The sequence below is a fragment of the Panthera tigris genome, chromosome B1 (assembly GCF_018350195.1).
Source record: "Panthera tigris isolate Pti1 chromosome B1, P.tigris_Pti1_mat1.1, whole genome shotgun sequence".
NCBI classification, from domain to species: Eukaryota; Metazoa; Chordata; class Mammalia; order Carnivora; family Felidae; genus Panthera; species Panthera tigris.
The window spans coordinates 118,518,794-118,539,490 of record NC_056663.1 but is presented as its reverse complement, the minus strand read 5'-3'; the positions used below and the strand labels follow the sequence as shown (position 1 = coordinate 118,539,490).

Genomic DNA, 20,697 nt, shown 5'->3' with positions numbered 1-20,697 from the left:
AACCTAACCAAAGATGTAAAAGATCTGTATGCTGAAAACTATAGAAAGCTTATGAAGGAAATTGAAAAAGATATAAAGAAATGGAAGAACATTCCATGCTCATGGATTGGAAGAATAAATATTGTTAAAATGTCAATACTACCCAAAGCTACCTACACATTCAATGCAATCCCAATCAAAATTGCACCAGCATTCTTCTCGAAGCTAGAACAAGCAATCCTAAAATTTGTATGGAACCACAAAAGACCCCGAATAGCCAAAGTAATTTTGAAGAAGAAGACCAAAGTGGCAGACATCACAATCCCAGACTTTAGCCTCTACTACAAAGCTATAATCATCAAGACAGCATGGTATTGGCACAAAAACAGACACATGGATCAATGGAATAGAATAGAAACCCCAGAATTAGACCCACAAAAGTATGGCCAACTAATCTTTGACAAAGCAGGAAAGAATATCCAATGGAAAAAAGACAGTCTCTTTAACAGATGGTGCTGGGAGAACTGGACAGCAACATCCAGTTCTGGATGAACTGATCCAAAGGCAAGGGAATTAAAAGCAAAAATGAACTATTGGGACCTCATCAAGATAAAAACCTTCTGCACTGCAAAGGAAACAATCAACAAAACTAAAAGGCAACCGACAGAATGGGAAAAGATATTTGCAAATGACATATCGGACAAAGGGCTAGTATCCAAAATCTGTAAGAGCTCACCAAACTCCACACCCAAAAAACAAATAATCCAGTGAAGAAATGGGCAGAAGACATGAATAGACACTTCTCTAAAGAAGACATCCAGATGGCCAACAGGCACATGAAAAGATGCTCAATGTCGCTCTTCATCAGGGAAATACAAATCAAAATCACACTGAGATACTACCTCACACCAGTCAGAGTGGCTAAAATAAACAAATCAGGAGACTATAGATGCTGGCAAGGATGTGGAGAAACAGCAACCCTCTTGCACTGTTGGTGGGAATGCAAACTGGTGCAGCTGCTCTGGAAAACAGTGTAGAGGTTCCTCAAAAAATTAAAAATAGAGCTACCCTATGACCCAGCAATAGCTCTGCTAAGAATTTACCCAAGGGATACAGGAGTACTGATGCATAGGGGCACTTGTACCCCAATGTTTATAGCAGCACTTTCAACAATAGCCAAATTATGGAAAGAGCCTAAATGTCCATGAACTGATGAATGGATAAAGAAATTGTAGTTTATATACACAATGGAATACTATGTGGCAAGAGAAAAAATGAAATATGGCCTTTTGTAGCAACGTGGATAGAACTGGAGAGTGTTATGCTGAGTGAAATAAGTCAAATAGAGAAAGACAGATACCGTATGTTTTCACTCTTATGTGGATCCTGTGAAACTTAAAGGTTAGAGAGGGAGGGAGCCAAATCATAAGAGACTCTCAAAAACAGAACAAACTGAGGATTGACGGGGGGTGGGAGGGAGGGGAGGTGGGTGATGGGTATTGAAGAGGGTACCTGTTGGGATGAGCACTGGGTGTTGTATGGAAACCAATTTGACAATAACTTTCATATTAAAAAAAATCTCTCTGTAGTTCGGGGAGCAATAAATAGAAAGATGGTCAACTAATAGAAATAGAAGTGTGGTCAGTGATCTATTTGGTATGATTTAATTGCCAATAAAATTTTTTTTAATGTTTATTCATTTTTGAAAGACAGAGAGCGCAAGCAGGGGTGGGGCAGAGACAGAGGGGGACACAGAATCCAAAGCAGGCTCCAGGCTCTGAGTTGTCATCATAGAGCCCGATGAGGGGCTCAAACTCACAATCTGTGAGATCATGACCTGAGTTGAAGTCGCACACTTAACCAACTGAACCACCCAGGCTCCCCTAATTACCAATTTTCTTTTCTAGTCCTACCTGTCACTAATTTTTTATCAACCCTAAGTGCCAAATTTTTACTGTATACCAGGCTTTACTGTTTCAAATTTTCCAATATGCTTGTCCTTTATCTAGTTGTTTCCTTCTTCACCTTACTCTCTAATATTAATCCATCAATTCAAATTGAAGGTCCAATTCACGTTTATCCTCCTTTAATTTTCCCCACTGAGAACACTATTGAATCATTCATTTGTATTACAGCTATTTGTACATATCTTATTTCCTTGTAAGATTCTTGAAGGCAAGTATGTGTTATTCGTATTTGTATTTTCCACAGTGTCAATTTCCCAATAGAATTTGAGTTCCGTGAAACAGGGCTCTTGCACATCTTGGTCATTGTATCTCTTGGCATTGAGCATAATGCCTGGCACATAGCAAGCATATTATAAGTGTATTTTGAGTGAGTGTATGTAAGGATTTTAAAACATAATCTCCATCAAGGTTATCTCCATAATCTCCAAGGATTTGTCTGTTTTATTCATTGCAAAATGAATATGTTAATATTAACAGGTGAACACATGCTTATTTGGAAGTCTCAGTATTCATCATATACAACAAATTTCTTCAATCTCTATATCTTCACAGAAGTCAAATATAAAGTGTTTGTTCCTTTTCACCCAACAAATTCAGTGGATGATGTATCTTTCTGAAAATAAGACATCTCCTAGAAGTGCAAGAGTAAAATGTAAAAGAATCAAAATAAAATGGATGTTTATGTTAAGAGTAGTTTCGGTTTTGTTCCTTGTGCTTTTCTGTGTTCTAAATTTTCTGTAATGAAAAGGTCTTATTTTATAATCAGAAAAAAATGGTATTTTTAAAGAGTGTAAAGGATGAGATCATTTGCAAATGTATGGTTGAGGAAACTTTGAGGACATCCAAGTTCAATCAAGGTTATCTGGAGTTAATATCAGAGAGAAAATATTGGAATGTGAAAATTACTTTGACCTGAAATGTAATAAGCCTCTCTTAAAAAAACAATACCTCTCAGAGGAGAGATGGATGGCACCAACCTTAGGAAAAGAAAAAGACATCATAGAACAAGAACTTATAGTGATTTCTTAGCAGTGCCTTGGAAGTATGACACCTTTGCTGTGGACTGTTTTCCGCCCAGATTCATATGTTGAAGCCTTAACCCCCAATGTGATGCTATGTGGAGATGGGCTTTTGGAGGTAATTACATTTAAATGAGGTCATGAGGAAAGAAAAGACACCAGAGAGCTTACATACTCCCCCTCCCCCAACCCATTCTCATCTCTTTCCCTATCACATGATGACACAGCAAAAAGGAGGCCATAAATGAGGTAGGAAGAGAGCCCTCAGCAGAACCTGATCATGATAGCACCCTCATGTTGGAATTCCATCCTTCGGAACTATGAGAAAATAAATGTCTGTTGTTTAAGTCACTCAGTCTATGGTACTTTGTTATAGCCGCCCAAGCAGAATAATATAGATCAAGAAGACTAAGATCGGAACTGTTATGTGGCAGGTAGTTTTCCTTTCTCTTTTTTTTTTTTTAGAGAGGGAGAGAGCATGATGGGGAGTAGAAAGGGAGAGAGAGAGAGAGAGAGAGAGAGAGAGAGAGAGAGAATCTTAAACAGGCTCCATGCTCAGCACTCAGTATGAAGCCTGGTGGGGGCTCGATCCCACAACCCTGGGATCATGACTGGAGCTGAATTCAAGAGTTGAAAGCTCAATTGAGCCACCCAGGCACCCCTGGCAGGTAGTTTTCTATATTGGAATAGGATCCCCTCAGTGATTCAGTCGATGAAAGTTTATTAAATGCCTACTGTGTTTCATGCCCTGTGCAAAGTACTGTGTATCCAAAGATGACCAAGACAAAGCTCCCACCCCTAAGGAGCTCATGTAATAGGAAACAAGCATGTAAACAAACTGAAAAAAGATTATAAATGCTTTGACAGAAGTATGTATGGGGTACTTACATCCTTTTTTCAGGAACTCAGAGGTCAGGGTAATTGTTTCTATCTGTGTTGGGGTGGTGTAAGTTTGGTTGGCCTGAGTCAACACTCTGTATCTAGTTAACTCTGAGTTCAACCAAGTCAATAGCTGTGACTCATGATGTGGTGATAAGCCTGAGACTTCAGTTACAAACCCTGCATAGGCCCATACTGGACCATACTGGACATTTTTAGGCACTTAGATAGTGGCTGCCCACCAAGGAGAGGGAGGACAGAACCTGTTTTATGCCCTCCAAAATGGCATAGGCTATTGCTAGTGGCCAAATGGCCTCTTGCACCATTTCTGTACTGTGAATTTCCACTTCTAATTCTTCTTTGGAGCCTTGAATATTTATAACAACATTCTCATTTACTTATACTAATTGTATTTTGTATACGTTAACAAGCATTCAAAGCTGTTACTGGAGAAAAACTACTGGAGAACATGGGACCTAGCACTAACTACAGCAGCCTTTTGCCTCACATGCCTTTTGCTGTCTATGTTCTAAGCATCCCCCATATCCTAGCCCAGGCCTTACTCTGTCTGGGAGCTGTGCCTGAACTGTACCACCCCTGGATTGTGAGGGTGCTCCTGTTATGAGCCCCTCAGCACTCCTGGATTTTCTGCATCATAGCACATATCATATTGCTTTGAAATCTCTTATTTGTGTCCTCTACTAGACTGTCAGATCCTTAAGGACAGGAGCAATAATAGTTTTGATGACATGCCTAGGTCATCAAAGGCTTCCACTAAGTATTTATTGAAGGAATCCAGTTTCGGAGCCTGCAAAAGTAGAGGAACAGATGAGCATTAAGTTTATGTTGCTACCACCAAGGTGCATCTAACCAATGAAGTTCAGTTTGAAATATTTATCTGAACTTCGGCATAAATTAATCCAATCCAAATAAAGAGCAAAAACTAGAAGGAAACACAGTACCATAAAGTAACCAAAGTCAGGCTGATATAAAAATTGAAGCTATTATGGCTTCATATTATGTTAGCTTAATAAAAATTAAGTTGGTTTTGAACAGAGGTGAAAGTCATGGAGAAAGGGTCTGGAGCAGTAGTCTGAGGACAAGAGAGGAATGGATAGGCTTTATGCAGATCAGCTTGGTAGGATCAGAATATTTGTAATCTATTCATTTAACACAATCTATTCCTTTAATAAGAAAAGGCTGAATCAGGGCACTCCTGAAGGCAAACTCAGGTGGGCCACTAAAATGGGAGACTCTGTGTTGCCACCTAGGAGACAGGATAAGGTCTGTCTAGGTGCATAGCTGCAAGAGGAAGAGCCAATGAAGATACTCTGCATACTTGAAATTTTGGTGGGACCAATCAGTTACAATACTACACAGAATGGTAGCAAGAGAGGTAGAAATGGAGTAGAGGCAGATTGGCACAGAAAGTGGGGGTAAAACTGATGGGGAATTGCATAAAGTGGGGGTAGAAATTAATGGGGGATTGCATTATGGTATTTAAAAATAAAAAAGAAAAGAGGAGTCAAAAATATGTCAAGGCATGAAAGGTTAGGTGACTATGAATCATGAAATTATGACAGTTACAGTAAGTTAGAACAAGCTGTTGGCTAATAGAATAGGATACTGCACTTGATGTTTTCCATGTTAATCTTAAATTGTGGTAGTACATTTTAGTGTATATGTCCCTAAACAAATTAAGATATATGATGAAGACTTATTTAAAAAAAAAAAAAGGTCGAGAAATCAGGTTGGAGTTGTAGAATATTACCATACAAATGGAAAGGATAATGGCTGAAAATGCTCTTTAAAGAAATAGCCACACTTTTGTTTCTATTACATTTAAGGTTTAAACATTACATATCTCAATATCCATCTAGATAAAGTAGCCTCTGGTAGTTGATAAAATTAGCTCTGGTAGCAGCTTTCTAATCATTATATTCAGCATTCTCTCTCTTCACCCCTAAACTTGTACAGAAGTCTCTTCCTGAACTTCTTCATTTTTATTTTGATGTTCAGCTTTCTGGAGAAGCCTGGGGCCCAGCAAACCGATGAGCAGACTGCCAATTGGGGCTGTGATGAGGATGGACAAAAATGCCACTGTCAACACATCCATTCCATATTCTTCCAATTGTTTCTCTCCATGTGATCTTGCTGTGTCCAAAGCCACAGATCCTATGGCAGCCTATACAAGTTTAAAGGTAACATTGTAAACATAAGACAAGCACACAGAAAAAAGGTGAATTATTTTCTCATTTGCAAAAACAAATGGCTTATTCTCTTGCTCAACTAAGAAAGTTCTTAGTCTTCCTTCAAAGCATACTGCAGTTAGTTTTGTCTGAAAACTCTCCCTGTCCTTGCTTGGGGAAAGAATAGTGATTCATATGTACCTATTTGCATAAGGTAGGGTTACAAAAAGTATCAGGCAAATATATTTCAAAACAAAAGGCAAACGCAGACTCACAATATTAATTAACTATAACATGATCTTATATACTAACTTCCTCCTGAGTAAAGCTGAATGTTACTGGTCATCTCATTCTTTTATCTTTAGAATTCTGAATTAAGAAAAAAAACAAGATGAAAAAATGCAGTGATACTGGAAGATGGTGAAGTTTTAAATAACAACAATAATAATAAAAGCCCATGTTGTATGTAAGCGATGAATCACGGAATCTACCCCCAAAACCAAGAGCACACTGTATACACTGTATGTTAGCCAATTTGACAATAAATTATATAAAAAAATTTAAACAACAAACAAAAGAATATGTTTTGCTTTAGAGCCTAATTATTAAACATCATGAAACTTGAAAATGTTAGGCACCTTCAAAACTTGAAATTAATGTTATTCAGTATTTAGTTAATTTTTGCCTTGGGAGTTGGTAAAATGTCTTATTTAAGATTTGGCTTTTGAAAAGCCTTACACAATTTTTGTTTCCTTTTTTACAGGCAAAATGCAGTATTATCAGTGCACATGGCAAAATAACATATTAAACGATCTGGTTATTCCCTTATTCCACAGAACACAACAATGTTAGCCTGGAGGATAATCAAACAGAAGAGAAAATATCAGTGTGCATAAGACACATGGCAGAGACTACTAATTGCCCGCAAATATCTGAATGCCCCTTTATCCTTCTATAATGAAACTCTTGAGTTTCAGCTGGTCAATTACTGTACAAAGAGACTTTTTTCAGCGTTTTTTTTACAACTAGATGAAGCTATGTTTCTAAGTTCTGGCCACTGAGAGGCAAGCAGAAGTGATAAATGCTATTAGTAGACTGCTCTCTAGGTGGACTCACGGGTGGAAGGCACACACTGAGGGTAGTAGCCACGCTGCCAGCTCTGGAATGCCCAGATAATTTATTTGAAGGTTCGTGGTTATTGCAGTTTACCTTGTACCATAACTAATACAACATTTCAAGAATTCTTGAGAAGATGTGCACATACTACGATGTGTAGTTTTCAATTTTCTGTTGTGTGTGTGAGTATGCATGTGTGTTTTGGGGCTTGTACATATGCTGAGTTGTGATTTAAAATATATTTCTTATAGTATACATGAGCAAAAAAGTTTGAAAAACACTAATGTAGAAAAAACATATAAGACAGTTTTGTTTCTTGGGCAGTGGCAAGAGGAGAAAAAATTTTTTATACAATACTTACTTCACAGAACATACATTATTCAACAGGTTCTGGATAATGTTTCCTTATTTTATAATTGGCTTTGAAAGCAGGAAAGTGTCATTTTCCAAATGTTAATGTTTAGAAACAAATCTTTCATACCAAAGCTACTAGAGTGATTATTTGATATTTACCCACTAAAGTTACCAAAGGTAGCGAGGAAGCTGAAGGCACTCTGAGGGAGAAACTATTTCACTTACTGTACTATTAACCTCACAGTATTCTTATCCATTATGTCTCAGACGTCTTTGAAAGTCTGATGGAAATGAAAACTTCTCTGGAATAATGCCGAAGCTCACAGCCACACAAAATCTGGCATAGTTATAGAGCATACATATCCCCAAAAGCTTCCTAAATTAAGAACATCTGATTTTCATTTCATGAAACAGAAATGTGCATATTTAAACAACTGCAAAATAATCAGAGAAGAGACAGTTAAATCTTGTGTGCTATGTTTAGTTTGAAAATATGGAACATAATCAGAATTATATTACATTTGCAACAAATAATAATCTACACAGTTGTAATTTAATTAGTAATTAAATTCTATCAAATACGTGGTCAGTAATTTCAAGCACCTATATTCATGCCTTGCTCATGAGAGTGCACAGTTTTGGGGTCATGTGATTGATACATTTGACAGGAGGTTCGGCTAGTTTGAAAATTTTAATATCAACCAATAATCTAGGAAGGCAATAAAGCATTTTCCTAATTGTTTTTAATAAATCTTTCTCCTTTATATATAAAGACTGTGGTCAAGCATAACTGATCATTAGTCATACGGACACTGAAGTATTTCCAAATACTAAGATGGGCCATGCTATTTCTGTTTTACTCTCTTCTTGGAAGATATTGAAATGCAAAGTTGTCAAAAGATTGACAACTATCTTTCTGGGTGATTTAGAGAACTCTGACTGATAAAAATTCAAACACTTTCTTCCTGTGACTACTACTTTCTGCTTAGTGTAGGGATATATTGGATTTTTAGTTGATTTAAGTAAATCTGGTGATCTAGATAAATTTAAATGAGCCATCATATTTAGGAAATGAATATACTCAAAATAAAACTTTTAAACAGTAGATTAGTATAAACCCTTTTTGTAAATCAGTCTTCAATTACATTTTTTCACCAAATTTGAATTAGCCCTCTTATTCAAAAGTTCAAGATACCATATATAAATAGGAGTTAAGATGCTAAGCCATCCTATCCATTATTACCTGGACTGTGGCCTTCGGAAGCCATGCAAAAGAAATAAATATCTTTTCCTTTATGTTAAAACCAGCAAAACACACCATCAGAAATGTAGTCAAAACTCGTATCAATACTGCAGTGCCGAGGATGGCAATACAAAGGCCTGTAAGAAATACTTAATTTTTAGATGTAATGAAATACTGAGGGAGAAAATGAAACTCATGGTTATTGATTCAAAATACTATCAACTGTAATTATCTAAATATATTAAAAAATTAAAAAGACAAAAATGATTAGGCATAATTTATCAAAACATCAACATTAAGGATCAAACCACATGTTTGAAAGAAGTTATTTTTCCTAGATTAAACCAGAAATTAATTAAATATATTTGATATATGGATGAACTAGAGGGTATTATGCTAAACAAAATTAGTCAGTCAGAGAAAGACAAGTATCATATGACTTCATTCATATGAAGAATTTAAGATACAAAACAGATGAACATAAGGGAAGGGAAGCAAAAATAATATAAAAACCAGGAGGGGGACAAAACCTAAGAGACTCTTAAATACAGAGAACAAACCGAGGGTTGCTGGAGGGGTTGTGGGTGGAGGGATGGGCTAAATGGGTAAGGAGCATTAAGGAAAACACTTGCTGGGATGAGCATTGGGTGTTATACATAGGGGATGAATCATTGGTATCTACTCCTGAAATCATATAGTGCCCCTATTGCACTATATGCTAACTAACTTGGATGTAAATTAAAAAATAAATAAATTTTTAAAAAATTTAATAAAAGAAAGAAAAAGGTTGAGCACAAATTCTCCATAGCAAAAAAAAAAAAGAAAAAAAAAAAGAGATATTTGATATATATTACAAAGGAGATTTGAATGTTATTTCTTTTAAGCTGTATAGCAAGAACCACACTTTCTTCCATGTGTTTATTCAACAAGAATTCATTAAATGATAACTATGCATGACAGGATTTGGACTACGTATTGTGTATACAAAAATGCATAATGTGCAGACTTTGCCTCTACGAAATTCAAAGTCAGAGGAGAAGAGAAGCATAAACAGCTAATTAATATGCTATAAGGTAAGGGCAATATAAACATACTGGTAAGAGGTCATAGAGGAGGAAAACATTAATGTCTTCATCAAAATGGTTGAGAACTATTTACAGAGTATAAACCAGAGGTGACACTGAAGATATTTATCAGCCAGTATGGAAGCAATTAGCCAATCAGGACAGAGCTGGCTGGGCACTAACCTATCAGAATAGACACTGGCAGTCTACATCTGTTTCACCATATTGGTGTGTACACTGACTGCCCATTAGCCCTGGTTAACGTGCACAGATACTTCATTCAGTCCTTTAGAATCCTTTGCTCAGAGATAAGTTCATCCTGATTTGCAAAACAAGAACTGTGACTAGGGCTGCTACAGGCTACTGAACCTGAGAAAGGTGCTAACCTGAGCTAAGGTGACTGCTAAGAGGGTGATTTTCTAAAAAGTAACATTTGTTGAGTGTTTACTGTGTGCTAGGTTCTGCATTCAGCTTTAAGTGCACTCATTACTTAATCCTTACAACCTGTGGGGAAATGTTTATTTTACAGTTGAAAAAAAATGAAGTTTAGAAAGGATCAATGACTTTCTCAAGTTCAAAGGTTAGTAAAACACCAGATAGACATTGCTGGAGGATCTACTGTGAATCTGCAATATGGCTTCTTTACAAAAAAGTGTGGCTCTGTATAGAAGGACATTGCTCTTATCATCATTTGTTGCAAATCAGGTTGGTAGGGTTCAAAAGTACTCGTTGCCTGAAGTACAAGAAACCAAAGGGATGATTTGGTTCATTTCCAGGAGGAAACATTGAAGGTTTGGGGAAAAGATGATTTAGAAGTTTTGAACATATTGACTTGGAAGTTTTGTGAGATTTACAAGTGGTGATTTCCAATCAGCAATTAGATACACTGATTTAGAGATAAAAATTTTGGAATTGTATAGTTTATAATCAAAGCTACTGAATATAGATGAGCCCAGAAAAATGATATAGAGTGAGAAGCACAGAAGGCTTTGGAAGAACTTAGATGAAGAGTAGAATTTAAGCCATATACAGTGTAAGTGAGGACTCAAAGGGCATTGAAAAATATGAAGTTTCAGAATTCAATGTAAAATGTATTTTAAAGAGGTCAATAGCATCAAATGCTGCTGAACGATCACGTAAAAAAAAAGACTGATAAGTATTCAGTATATTTAGCAATATAACCTTGGTGAGAGCAGGGTTGGTTGTACGATGGGTGAAAGCTGGGCAGAGATGTTTTGAAGAACAGAGTGAGAGTTGAAATGGAAAAAGGAGATACAGTTACCTCTTTGGAAAAGTTTGAAAAGAGGAATAAAGAAGAAGCATGGTAGATGGGGGGGGGGGGCGGGGAGTGAAATGGAGAAAGGAAATTTTATGTATTTACATGTTTATATATAAATATAAATTGTGGTAAAATACACATAACAAATTTGCCATCGTAACCATTTTTTTATTAAGATTTTTTTTAATGTTTATTTTTGAGAGAGTAAGAGAGTGCGAGAGGGGGAGGGGCAGAGAGAGGGAGACACAGAATCTGAAGCAGGCTCCAGGCTCTGAGCTGTCAGCACAGAGTTGGAAGTGGGGCTCGAACTCTAGACCTGAGCTGAAGTCGGATGCTTAACTGATGGAGCCACGCAAGAGCCCCCCGCATCGTAACCATTTTTAAGTGTACAAGGTAAGTAGCATTAAGTTAAACATTCACATTTTTGTGCAACAAATCTTCAGAATTTTTTCATCTTGCAAATTGACCTATTTAACACTTCATTTCTCCCTCCCCCAAGTCCTTGGCACCAGTCTACTTTCTGTTTCTGTAGTCTGACTGCTGTGGATTCCTCATATAGGTGGAATCATACAGTATTTGTCCTCTGGGTTCATCCATGTTGTAGTATGTATTGGAATGGAAAGACACTGAGATAGGAGAGATTAGAGTTCGTTTAAATTCTGAAGAGGAAAGAACTGTGACATGGATATTTGAAGATATATGAGAAAAGGGGAAGAATCGATGTGTGAGATCCAGAAGAAAGTAGCAGGGACATGGGATTCCTAGTAAAGATGAAAGAATATGGAATGAGCAGAAAGAAGAAATAGTGTGTACATGGGTACAAATAAATTTTTAAGTGTGGTGTTACGAATAAAAAGTTTTAATATGATGGCTTTCAAATATATGAATAAATAAATGAATGAATGCTCGAATGGACATTTCTGTTCCATGGATGTATATTATAGAACTGAGTAGTTATCTTTGCAATTCTGGCCCTTGATAAGAACAAGTCTAATTGAACATTTTTATCCTTAGAAAAAACTTTTAAGACCTGCATTTTCTAGATAGTAGTTAGCAGTGTTACTTTTCTTTACAAAGAATAATATTAAAGGTATAAAATTTATGCCTTAGATTGACAAATATTACTTTCTAGCCAACTCCTGTAAGAGACTTAGATCATTATTAGCTTTTAATATAATTGTGACAATAAATATACCTAATAAAGGTATTCCACTGAATATAAAAGTTGATTCTAACAAAAGTACTACTTTGAAATTCTTACCTACAGTTTCTGGTCTGAGAGATGCAATAGATACTTCTGCTCCAATCAGTCCAAACAGAAGGGGCTGAAAGATGTACCAGGCAACTGCAATAATTTTTTCAACATCTGCCTAAAAGAAATACACCCACACACCCACACACAGATTTTTATTACATGAAGTTACAAGTTCTAAGAATTTTACTAATTTGAAATTTGAGTCAATTTGACCTGAGATAGGCTTTATTTCTGTGACATCTTTTTTTTCTTTTAATGTTTATTTATTTTTGAGAGAGACAGTGCAAGCAGGGGAGGGGTAGAGAGAGAGAGGGAGACACAGAATCCCAAGTAGGCTCAAGGCTCCAAGGTGTCAGCACAGATCCTGATGCGGGGCTCGAACCCACAAACTGTGCAATTGTGACCTGAGCCAAAGTCGGATGCTCACCGACTGAGCCACCCAGCTGTCCCTATTTCTGTGATACCTATAAATAAGAGGTTAGCTAAAATAGATCAAAAAACTGCATAAAGATATTTCTAACATAGTTATTATAAGAGGTGCTTTAGAGTTGGTTTGCAAGTGGATGTTAATTATAAAAAGTCTAATAAAATAATCTTAGGGGGGTTTATACTTCTAAATATATGATACGTGTGTATGTACATATGTAATACCTAGTATTTTATAGTTAAAGTTTTATGTTAATCTTCATTCGACAATATGATTTTGAGATCTTAGAATAGTAGCACATATATCTAGATACACATCTCATTATTGTTATATAGTAATCTATAGTATGGTAGTACCATAGTTTATTCAATCATTTCTTTATTGATGGCCCTTTGTTTCCCATTTTATTTTATCTTTATAGAAAACATCACTTAAGGTTGTCTCAAATCATGCACAGAAATATAACTCAGGTCTAGTAAAATGCTGTGCCACTTGTTAATTTTTTACCCCTTGGTTCCAAATCCACATTTCATTGTTGCTCTGCAGAAAATTAAGCTAAGCCTTTAAATATTTCTCTTTTGCCAGCTGGCATCATATTAAATTTTGTCAGTAGAGAGTGTTGAAGAGATATTGCAAGGAAGATACTCTCCTTCCTGATTTCTGGGGCTCCTCCCAGCAGGATCCTATAGCACACTTGGGTTTCTTCAGCACCCAGGTATCTTCTCCAGTGCGGGGCTTCTATAGTGCATGGCAGCCAGCAGCACCCAGTGGCCAGCAGCCGCTCCTAGCTTACTGCAAGGGAGTTTCATAGCCTATTCCCTTGGGCAAAATACCTCCCCATGCATGCTAGAAGGTGAATTTGGAGTATAGATTTCCAGCAAATTGTCCAAGCAGGGCACCATGGCTGCCTTCTCCACCATCCAGGGAATAAAGGCTTTCTAACATGATCTGGATTCTGAGCCCTGGGGGTGGGAGAAGGTGGGGTGGAGTGGGGAGGTCTTAGCGGATGCTTAATCTGAGCGCTAGGAGTTTATAGCTTATTCCTATATTCTTCAGGGGTCCTTTACATCTTACAAGCCAATCTCTTGTTATCTGATCCCCTGGTATGGTTAATAATTAACTTTCCCTATTCCAGTTATCATGTGATTTCCCTTGCCTGATAAGATCCTAACTGATAAAAGTACTAACTTTATAACACATACTGCCAAAATCCTAAAAGAAGATGGGCACAACTGACTATAGCAAGGCTAGAATGTTTTGTGGCAACAGAAACCATACACAAACAAAGAACAAAAAGATGACAAACCAGGAGAAAATATTTGTACTGTGCATAACAGAATAAGGAGCAAAATCTAAGCACTAAGAAAAAGAAATAGAAAGTAAAAGAAAAAAAATGGGCAATGTATATATACAAGTAATTCATAGCTGAAGAAACACAAATGGCCAAAAACATAAGATGTTAAAATTCAGTAATCAGTGAGACACAAATTAAAATGATATGTCACATTTGAGGAGGCATTACATTACAAAAACTACTAAAAAGTTTTAATAATGTCAAGTATCTGTGATTATAAGGAAACTCTCACTAATTGGTAGGAGAACAAATTGATAGTGCTTTTTTTTAGAGGGCAATTTAGCAGTACCCATCATAGTATCTAAAATTTGTATTGAACAGATTTTTCCAGTCAAGTAATAAGAATCTATTTTTAGACAACACTTTTACACTTATAACTACACACGTTTGAGGATCTGGTTTTCTATATCTATATTCAGCAGTTTAACAAAGGAAGATTACATTGTGTCTCTGTTATCTTTATTTTTAAACAAATTCTGGTATGTTTATTAGGGTGAAGATTCTGTTTCCTCTTGGCTTACAAAAGAGCTCATGTGTGAGGGGGCTGGTTGATATACTTATACAGTTCTATTCCTACATCATGCAAAGAGTTATGTTTTCATATCATAAGGAATCAGATAATAGCTTAGGGTCAAATACTGCCACCTGCTAAATGCAAGCCACTTGTCCCTCAGTGCCTTATTTTCTTCTCATCTGTAAAATGGGAAGTTTATATAACATCCAAGATCTTTTATCATTTAATGACAATTAAATTGTCCTACCAAAACTGGAGTCCAGTTGCCCACCTTTCTATATATCTTTAAATTTTACTTTTTAATTTAGTTTTTAGAGTATATCATAGGTATAGCTCAGACTTTAGTTGCTATCCACATTAGTGCAGAACAAAAATCAACTCTATTAATCTATTAATCTTAGGTTACTTAGCCTTTTGTTGCCATGACTAATTATTTAAGGGAAGGCCTCAAAAACATTTAATGTACTCAGAATTCCAATGAAAGCAGATGGCCTAAAAAGCTTTCTCCATCCAATTATTTTCATTTCTAAACTGTAGACAAAGGCCACCGTTTGTTTTTTTGATTGTAATGCTTTAGACTAGTTGAACATCAGACATAGGTTTATATATTGTAAGACTTAAAAATGGGAGAAGAGTCAAAATGTACCCTCTTAATGCTTTTTCATAACTTCAAAATGAATGTGCTTATAAAGAAAACGGAGTCATCGAATAGGCTAAGTGTAAAAGAGAGCAGAGGAATGAAAACTACGTTGTCCACACTAAATGTTTAAGGCTACTTTATACATCTGTTTGTAGCAGTAGCAAGAATTTTCAAAAACATAAATCACTTTCAAGGATGGACAAAGGAAGAAAATGAGCAGAAATGGAAGTTTTACCATGACTTAAATACCTACATAAGCTGATACCTCCCTTCTCAGAAAGAGTATTTCAAGATTCAGAAGATTCAAAATATGTCAGAAAAACCATCCCACAGCTACAAAGGTCTTCAGAAGAAGCACTGGATTTGAAAATAGATGAAAAAAAAATGACAGAGGTTGTAAAAAGGTGAGCGTATTTGAATACAATAAATGGCAAGATTAATGATATATGGAAAAACCAAGTAAAGAAGTATGAAATAATGTCAGAAAACTATAGCATAAACAAAGTTTTATAACATATTTTAGCTTTTCAAATTATAACTCAAAACCAGCCTTGATATAGCACTGTTGAGTTTACAATTGTTTTATATCTGTTTTCCTACATAGTAGTCACTATTCTTTTGATATTATTATTATTTTCTTCCTATTACAGTTTGAGAAAACAGAGTAATAGAGAAGGCATGTAAGTTTGGGGGGATTATACAGCTACAGAGCAGTAGAATTGGGATTGGAATCCCAATTACTTTATCTTAAATTTTAAGCTCTTTTTATTATATTGTATTGCTCTACAAAGTAGTTACAAAATAATAAGGATTATATTATTATTTACTGAGTGTATTCTATGGCTAAGGATTTAGCTTTGTATAGAGTATAATGGTTAAAAAAAAGTGTGTGTGTGTGTGTGTGTGTGTGTGTGTGTGTGTGTATGTGTGTATGTAAGGTAAAGAGATCCATATATGAGAGTTACCAGAGGTACATATGAAAAAAGTGTTCCTAGTTCTTCCACTGGGTTGTAGGATTACACGGACCTATGTTCAGCTGGGTTGAAGGCAATTCAGGCAAAATTATGACAAATGCAGACTAACAGATGCTGTGTTTTGGTTTATAATGATCTTTTCTCTATAATCCCCAGTTTTTGAGAAGAGTGGTATAACTGGAACTGGTCAAAATTTCCCTTGCCTTGCTGTGTCTTTCTGTGCCCATAGCTAATGCCCACTTGCAACACGCACTAATCTCCCCTTTGATTTCCCTGTTGCTAAAACTACTCTTATATGTTCCATTCCAAATGATATGGCTCCTTTCATTGTTTATTTTTTATCCTATCACTTAGGGATTTAGAGACTTAATTTTGAAGTGCAAAGTGTAGAAATATAATGTTTCTAAGGTACTTGGTATGTGTTATTCAAATAGATGTCAAAAATATAAAAATGTGCCCTGAACAACAATGCTACAGTTGTATCACAGAGTAGTAACTCTGGTGTCAGGTAAACCTGAGCTTAAATCACAGTGCCATTTTCTAATTTTGTGATTTTGGACATGTTATTTATATCTTTCTGATTTATAGTCTCTATAAAATAGAAATGGTAATACTTTTTAAAGTTTATTTTGTGTGTGTGAAAATAAATGAGAACATCCACTTAGTGCCCAGCATACAGCCATACAGACTGGCCAAAAAAATTTACTAAAAAACGGGCAGAAGACATGAATGGACATTTCTCCAAAGAAGACATACAGATGGCCAACAGACACATGAAAGAATGTTCAGCATCACTCATCATCAGGGAAAAGCAAATCAAAACTACAATGAGATATCACTTCACACGTGTCAGAATGGCTAAAATCAATAATACAAGAAGTAACAGGGGTCGATGAAGATGTGGAGAAAGAGAAATCCTCTTACACTGCTGGTGGGAATGCAAATTGGTATAGCCATTGTGGAAAACAGTTTGGAGGTTCCTTGAAAAGTTGGAAGTAGAACTACCTTATGATCCAGCAACTGGACTAGTAAATATTTACCCAAAGAATACAAAACACTAATTCGATGTTTATAGCAGCATTATATAAAATAGCCAAATTATGGAAACAGCTCCAGTGTCTGTTGATAGATGGCTGAATAAAGAAAATGTAGTATATATACAATGGAATATTACTCAGCCATAAAAAGAATGAAATCTTGCCATTTATAATGACAAGGATGGAGCTAGAGTATTATGCTAAGCAAAATAAGTCAGGCAGAGAAAGACAAATACCATATGATTTCACTCATATATGAAACTGAAGAAACAAAACAAAAGAAAACAAGGGGAAAAAAAGAGAGACAGAGACAAACCGAGAAGCAGACTCTTAACTATAGAGAACAAACTGATGGTTACCAGAGGGAGGTGGGTGGTGAGATGGGTAAAAGAAGTGATGGGATTAAGGAGTGCACTTGTGATGAGCACAGGGTGTTATATGGAAGTGTTGAATCACTGTATCATACCCTTGAAACTAATATTATACTGTATGTTAACTAACTTGAATTTAAATGAAAACTTAAAAACATGAAATAATCTAATTATCAAATTAAGATTATAAAAAGAAACATTAAAAAAGAAAAAAACTATTAGTTCCCTTTCCTCTTTTTACCTGTTACAGTATGAAATAATGAGTTGGCTGTCATTTTCGAAGATTTTTAAGGGGGTGACAACATAAAAACAGTTATCCATAAAGTTCAGTTTGAAAAAGCTTATTATGAGCATTTTTGAGAGTTTTCTTGTTGAATAAATGAAAGGAAATAAACTAAAATATTTAAATAGTTTACAGAGCTGTTGGCTTTAGATGGAGGAACTGCAAATGATTTCTTTCCTTTTCTTTCAGATTTTCCCCCTCCAAAGTTAAAAACTGAGCATATAGTACCTTCATACTAAAAAATAAAGTTAATTTTATTTTAAAAATTACTGTCTTTGGTAATTTACGTTTTTAATGCTGGAAAAAAGATTACTATTAAGAAGTGAATGGACAATTTGTAAAATGCCAATGCAGGCAAACTTCCCAAGTGTTGGACAAAGAAAGGGTCACAACGTGAATGTAGCAGCATCTTTCACTAAAGTGAAACTGTGACCTCGGTCCTGGGGCAGAGAATAGATCAGAGCGCTTCAAAGAGTAGGGCACATTTGTCAGCAGCCCTGGGGATGACCCAAGACAGAGAGCAGTGAATCCACAGAGAGAAGCAAAGGAGGCAGTATAGCCCTCAAGTCCAGAGCTGAGATTAGATAGAAGACTGACCAGTGATAGGTGATAACTCTGCTTCAGGCCACAAGCAGAGTGAAGCCATGGAAGAACAAATGTTTTGATAAGAGCAAATGCTTATGGGAGACAAGGGATGATAAGAGTACCTGATTTATGCTAGGAAGTTTGTTTACTCTGTAGCTCTGCTCTGGTCAAATGTTAGGTTACTTGAAATCAGAAAGCAGAATTGAGTAATACAGGTGTTGCTAGGAAAGAAAAAAGTAGACCTGAAATAAGCCTGGAGCCAAGAGTCTTGCAAGGCAGCAAACCAAGGGGTGCATCTAGTGCATGGAGCAGAGTTTCAAAGGGACTCTCTACTTTCCTTCGAAGCCCAATCCATCTCCATGTACTTTCTGGTGGCTTCAATACTGTTCTCTACACAATGCTCCAGGCTGTCCCTACCATTTCTGTCTCCTCTGCAGCAAGAGAATTCAGTTATACTTGTCTTAACTTTGTAATCATAGATTACACAGCGAGAGCCTCCTATCTGAGTGTTCTTTACTCACAGGGAAATTCTGTCTCTATTCTACCTCTGCAGAGATTCACTCAATTGAATTTGATTATATACCTAACCTCAAGCTTTTTAACCCTCACATATTTTTCCATGTGGCATTATTTTAAGCTTAATTATTTTGAACAGTTGTTTCCAGGTTGTCCAAAATGATATAGCTGCATTTAGATGGGTCACCTACATCTAATTTCTCCATTAAACAGAATAGCATATGCTGCTGTCAAGTTCAAATCTATAAGGATGTAACTTGAAATTAAAATTAGTAAATAACAACCAGCTAATTTCCATAGTACATATCAAAAAAATCAATAATATTAATGATCATGAAAATCAATAAGAAAAACCAAAACAACCTTTTAAAAAAATGGGCACAGGCTTTTGAGCAAACCGGTTAGTAAGCACAGGAAAAGATGATTAGCTTCACTCATAAAGAAATGTAAGTCAGATCAATAATGAGATACATTTTTAACATATCAGATTAGCAAAATATCTGAAGATTGAAAATACTCAGATCAGAAAGACAGATCTTCACATACTGTTGGTGAAAATATAAACTGGCGCAGTCTTAACATGGATGGAACTGGAGAGTGTGATGCTAAGTGAAATAAGCCATACAGAGAAAGACAGATACCATATGGTTTCACTCTTATGTGGATCCTGAGAAACATAACAGAAACCCATGGGGGAGGGGAAGGAAAAAAAAAAAAAAAAAAAAGAGGTTAGAGTGGGAGAGAGCCAAAGCATTAGAGACTGTTAAAAACTGAGAACAAACTGAGGGTTGATGGGGGGTGGGAGGGAGGGCAGGGTGGGAGGGAGGGCAGGGTGGGTGATGGGTATTGAGGAGGGCACCTTTTGGGATGAGCACTGGGTGTTGTATGGAAACCAATTTGACAGTAAATTTCATATATTAAAAAAAAAAAAAAAAAAAAACTGGCGCAGTCTTTTAAAAGGGAAAATTGATATTATCAAAATATCAATGTATATACTCCTTCATAGAGAAATCCTGTTTCTGGAAATTTATCCTATAGATAAACTCAAACGTATGTCGTATTTTGTTGATTTTTTTTCACATTTTAAAATTTCTGAAATTAGGATGTCATGTCATAGTTTAATAGGCAGTATTCTTTTTTCTTTCTTGGTAGCATGTAAAATGGTGCTTCTTAGATTTGATAGCATCTTAGAGTTAATGAAATATGGCATAGGTAGGATATTTTACCGAAATACTTTTTGTCTTAGTAGAAAACCAGAAACAATTTAAAATCTGTTATCAGGAGACTGGTTAAATATAGGACAGCTATACCATGCAATACTCTGTAGCCGTAGCCCTTACAAAGAATAGGGAGGCAGCATGGAAATATGACCATAATATATTTTCAAGTCATCAAATTACAGATTGGTATATAAGGGGGAAAAGGATGTATATGTGTACACTTGGGCATACATTTACATATGCATAGAAAATAGCTTTTGTGATTAAATAATTTTATTAATTTGATATTAGGAAACATCTGTAAAGAAAAAAATTTACTCTGATCAGAAAGAACTTAAATGAGAAGAAGAACTTGAAATTCACCTTTTCGCCAGCCCATCTCAAACCTGCAAGGAAGGACATGACCAGTGTGCACAATCCTCCTGACCCAGG

At 35.9% G+C, this 20,697-nt stretch overlaps 1 protein-coding gene across 6 annotated transcripts in view; it reads right to left on the bottom strand.

Annotated features, from left to right (window-relative positions):
- Positions 1–5,625: 5,625 nt before the first annotated feature.
- Positions 5,626–20,697, bottom strand: part of SLC9B2 (solute carrier family 9 member B2) — a 50,667-nt gene continuing 35,595 nt past the window's right edge. For 5 of the 6 annotated variants that reach the window (XM_042984103.1, XM_007080948.3, XM_042984104.1 and 2 more), the window contains 4 exons: positions 20,629–20,697; positions 12,351–12,459; positions 8,747–8,883; positions 5,626–6,029 (listed from right to left, as the gene is read on the bottom strand). The exon at positions 20,629–20,697 is cut by the window's right edge and continues 81 nt beyond it. In XM_042984103.1, the coding sequence (XP_042840037.1) occupies positions 5,808–6,029; positions 8,747–8,883; positions 12,351–12,459; positions 20,629–20,697 (537 nt within the window). In that variant the 3' untranslated portion in view covers positions 5,626–5,807. Of the gene's footprint in view, positions 6,030–7,795; positions 7,938–8,746; positions 8,884–12,350; positions 12,460–20,628 lie in introns of those variants that run through there. The other variant, XM_042984105.1, reaches the window with a different exon arrangement.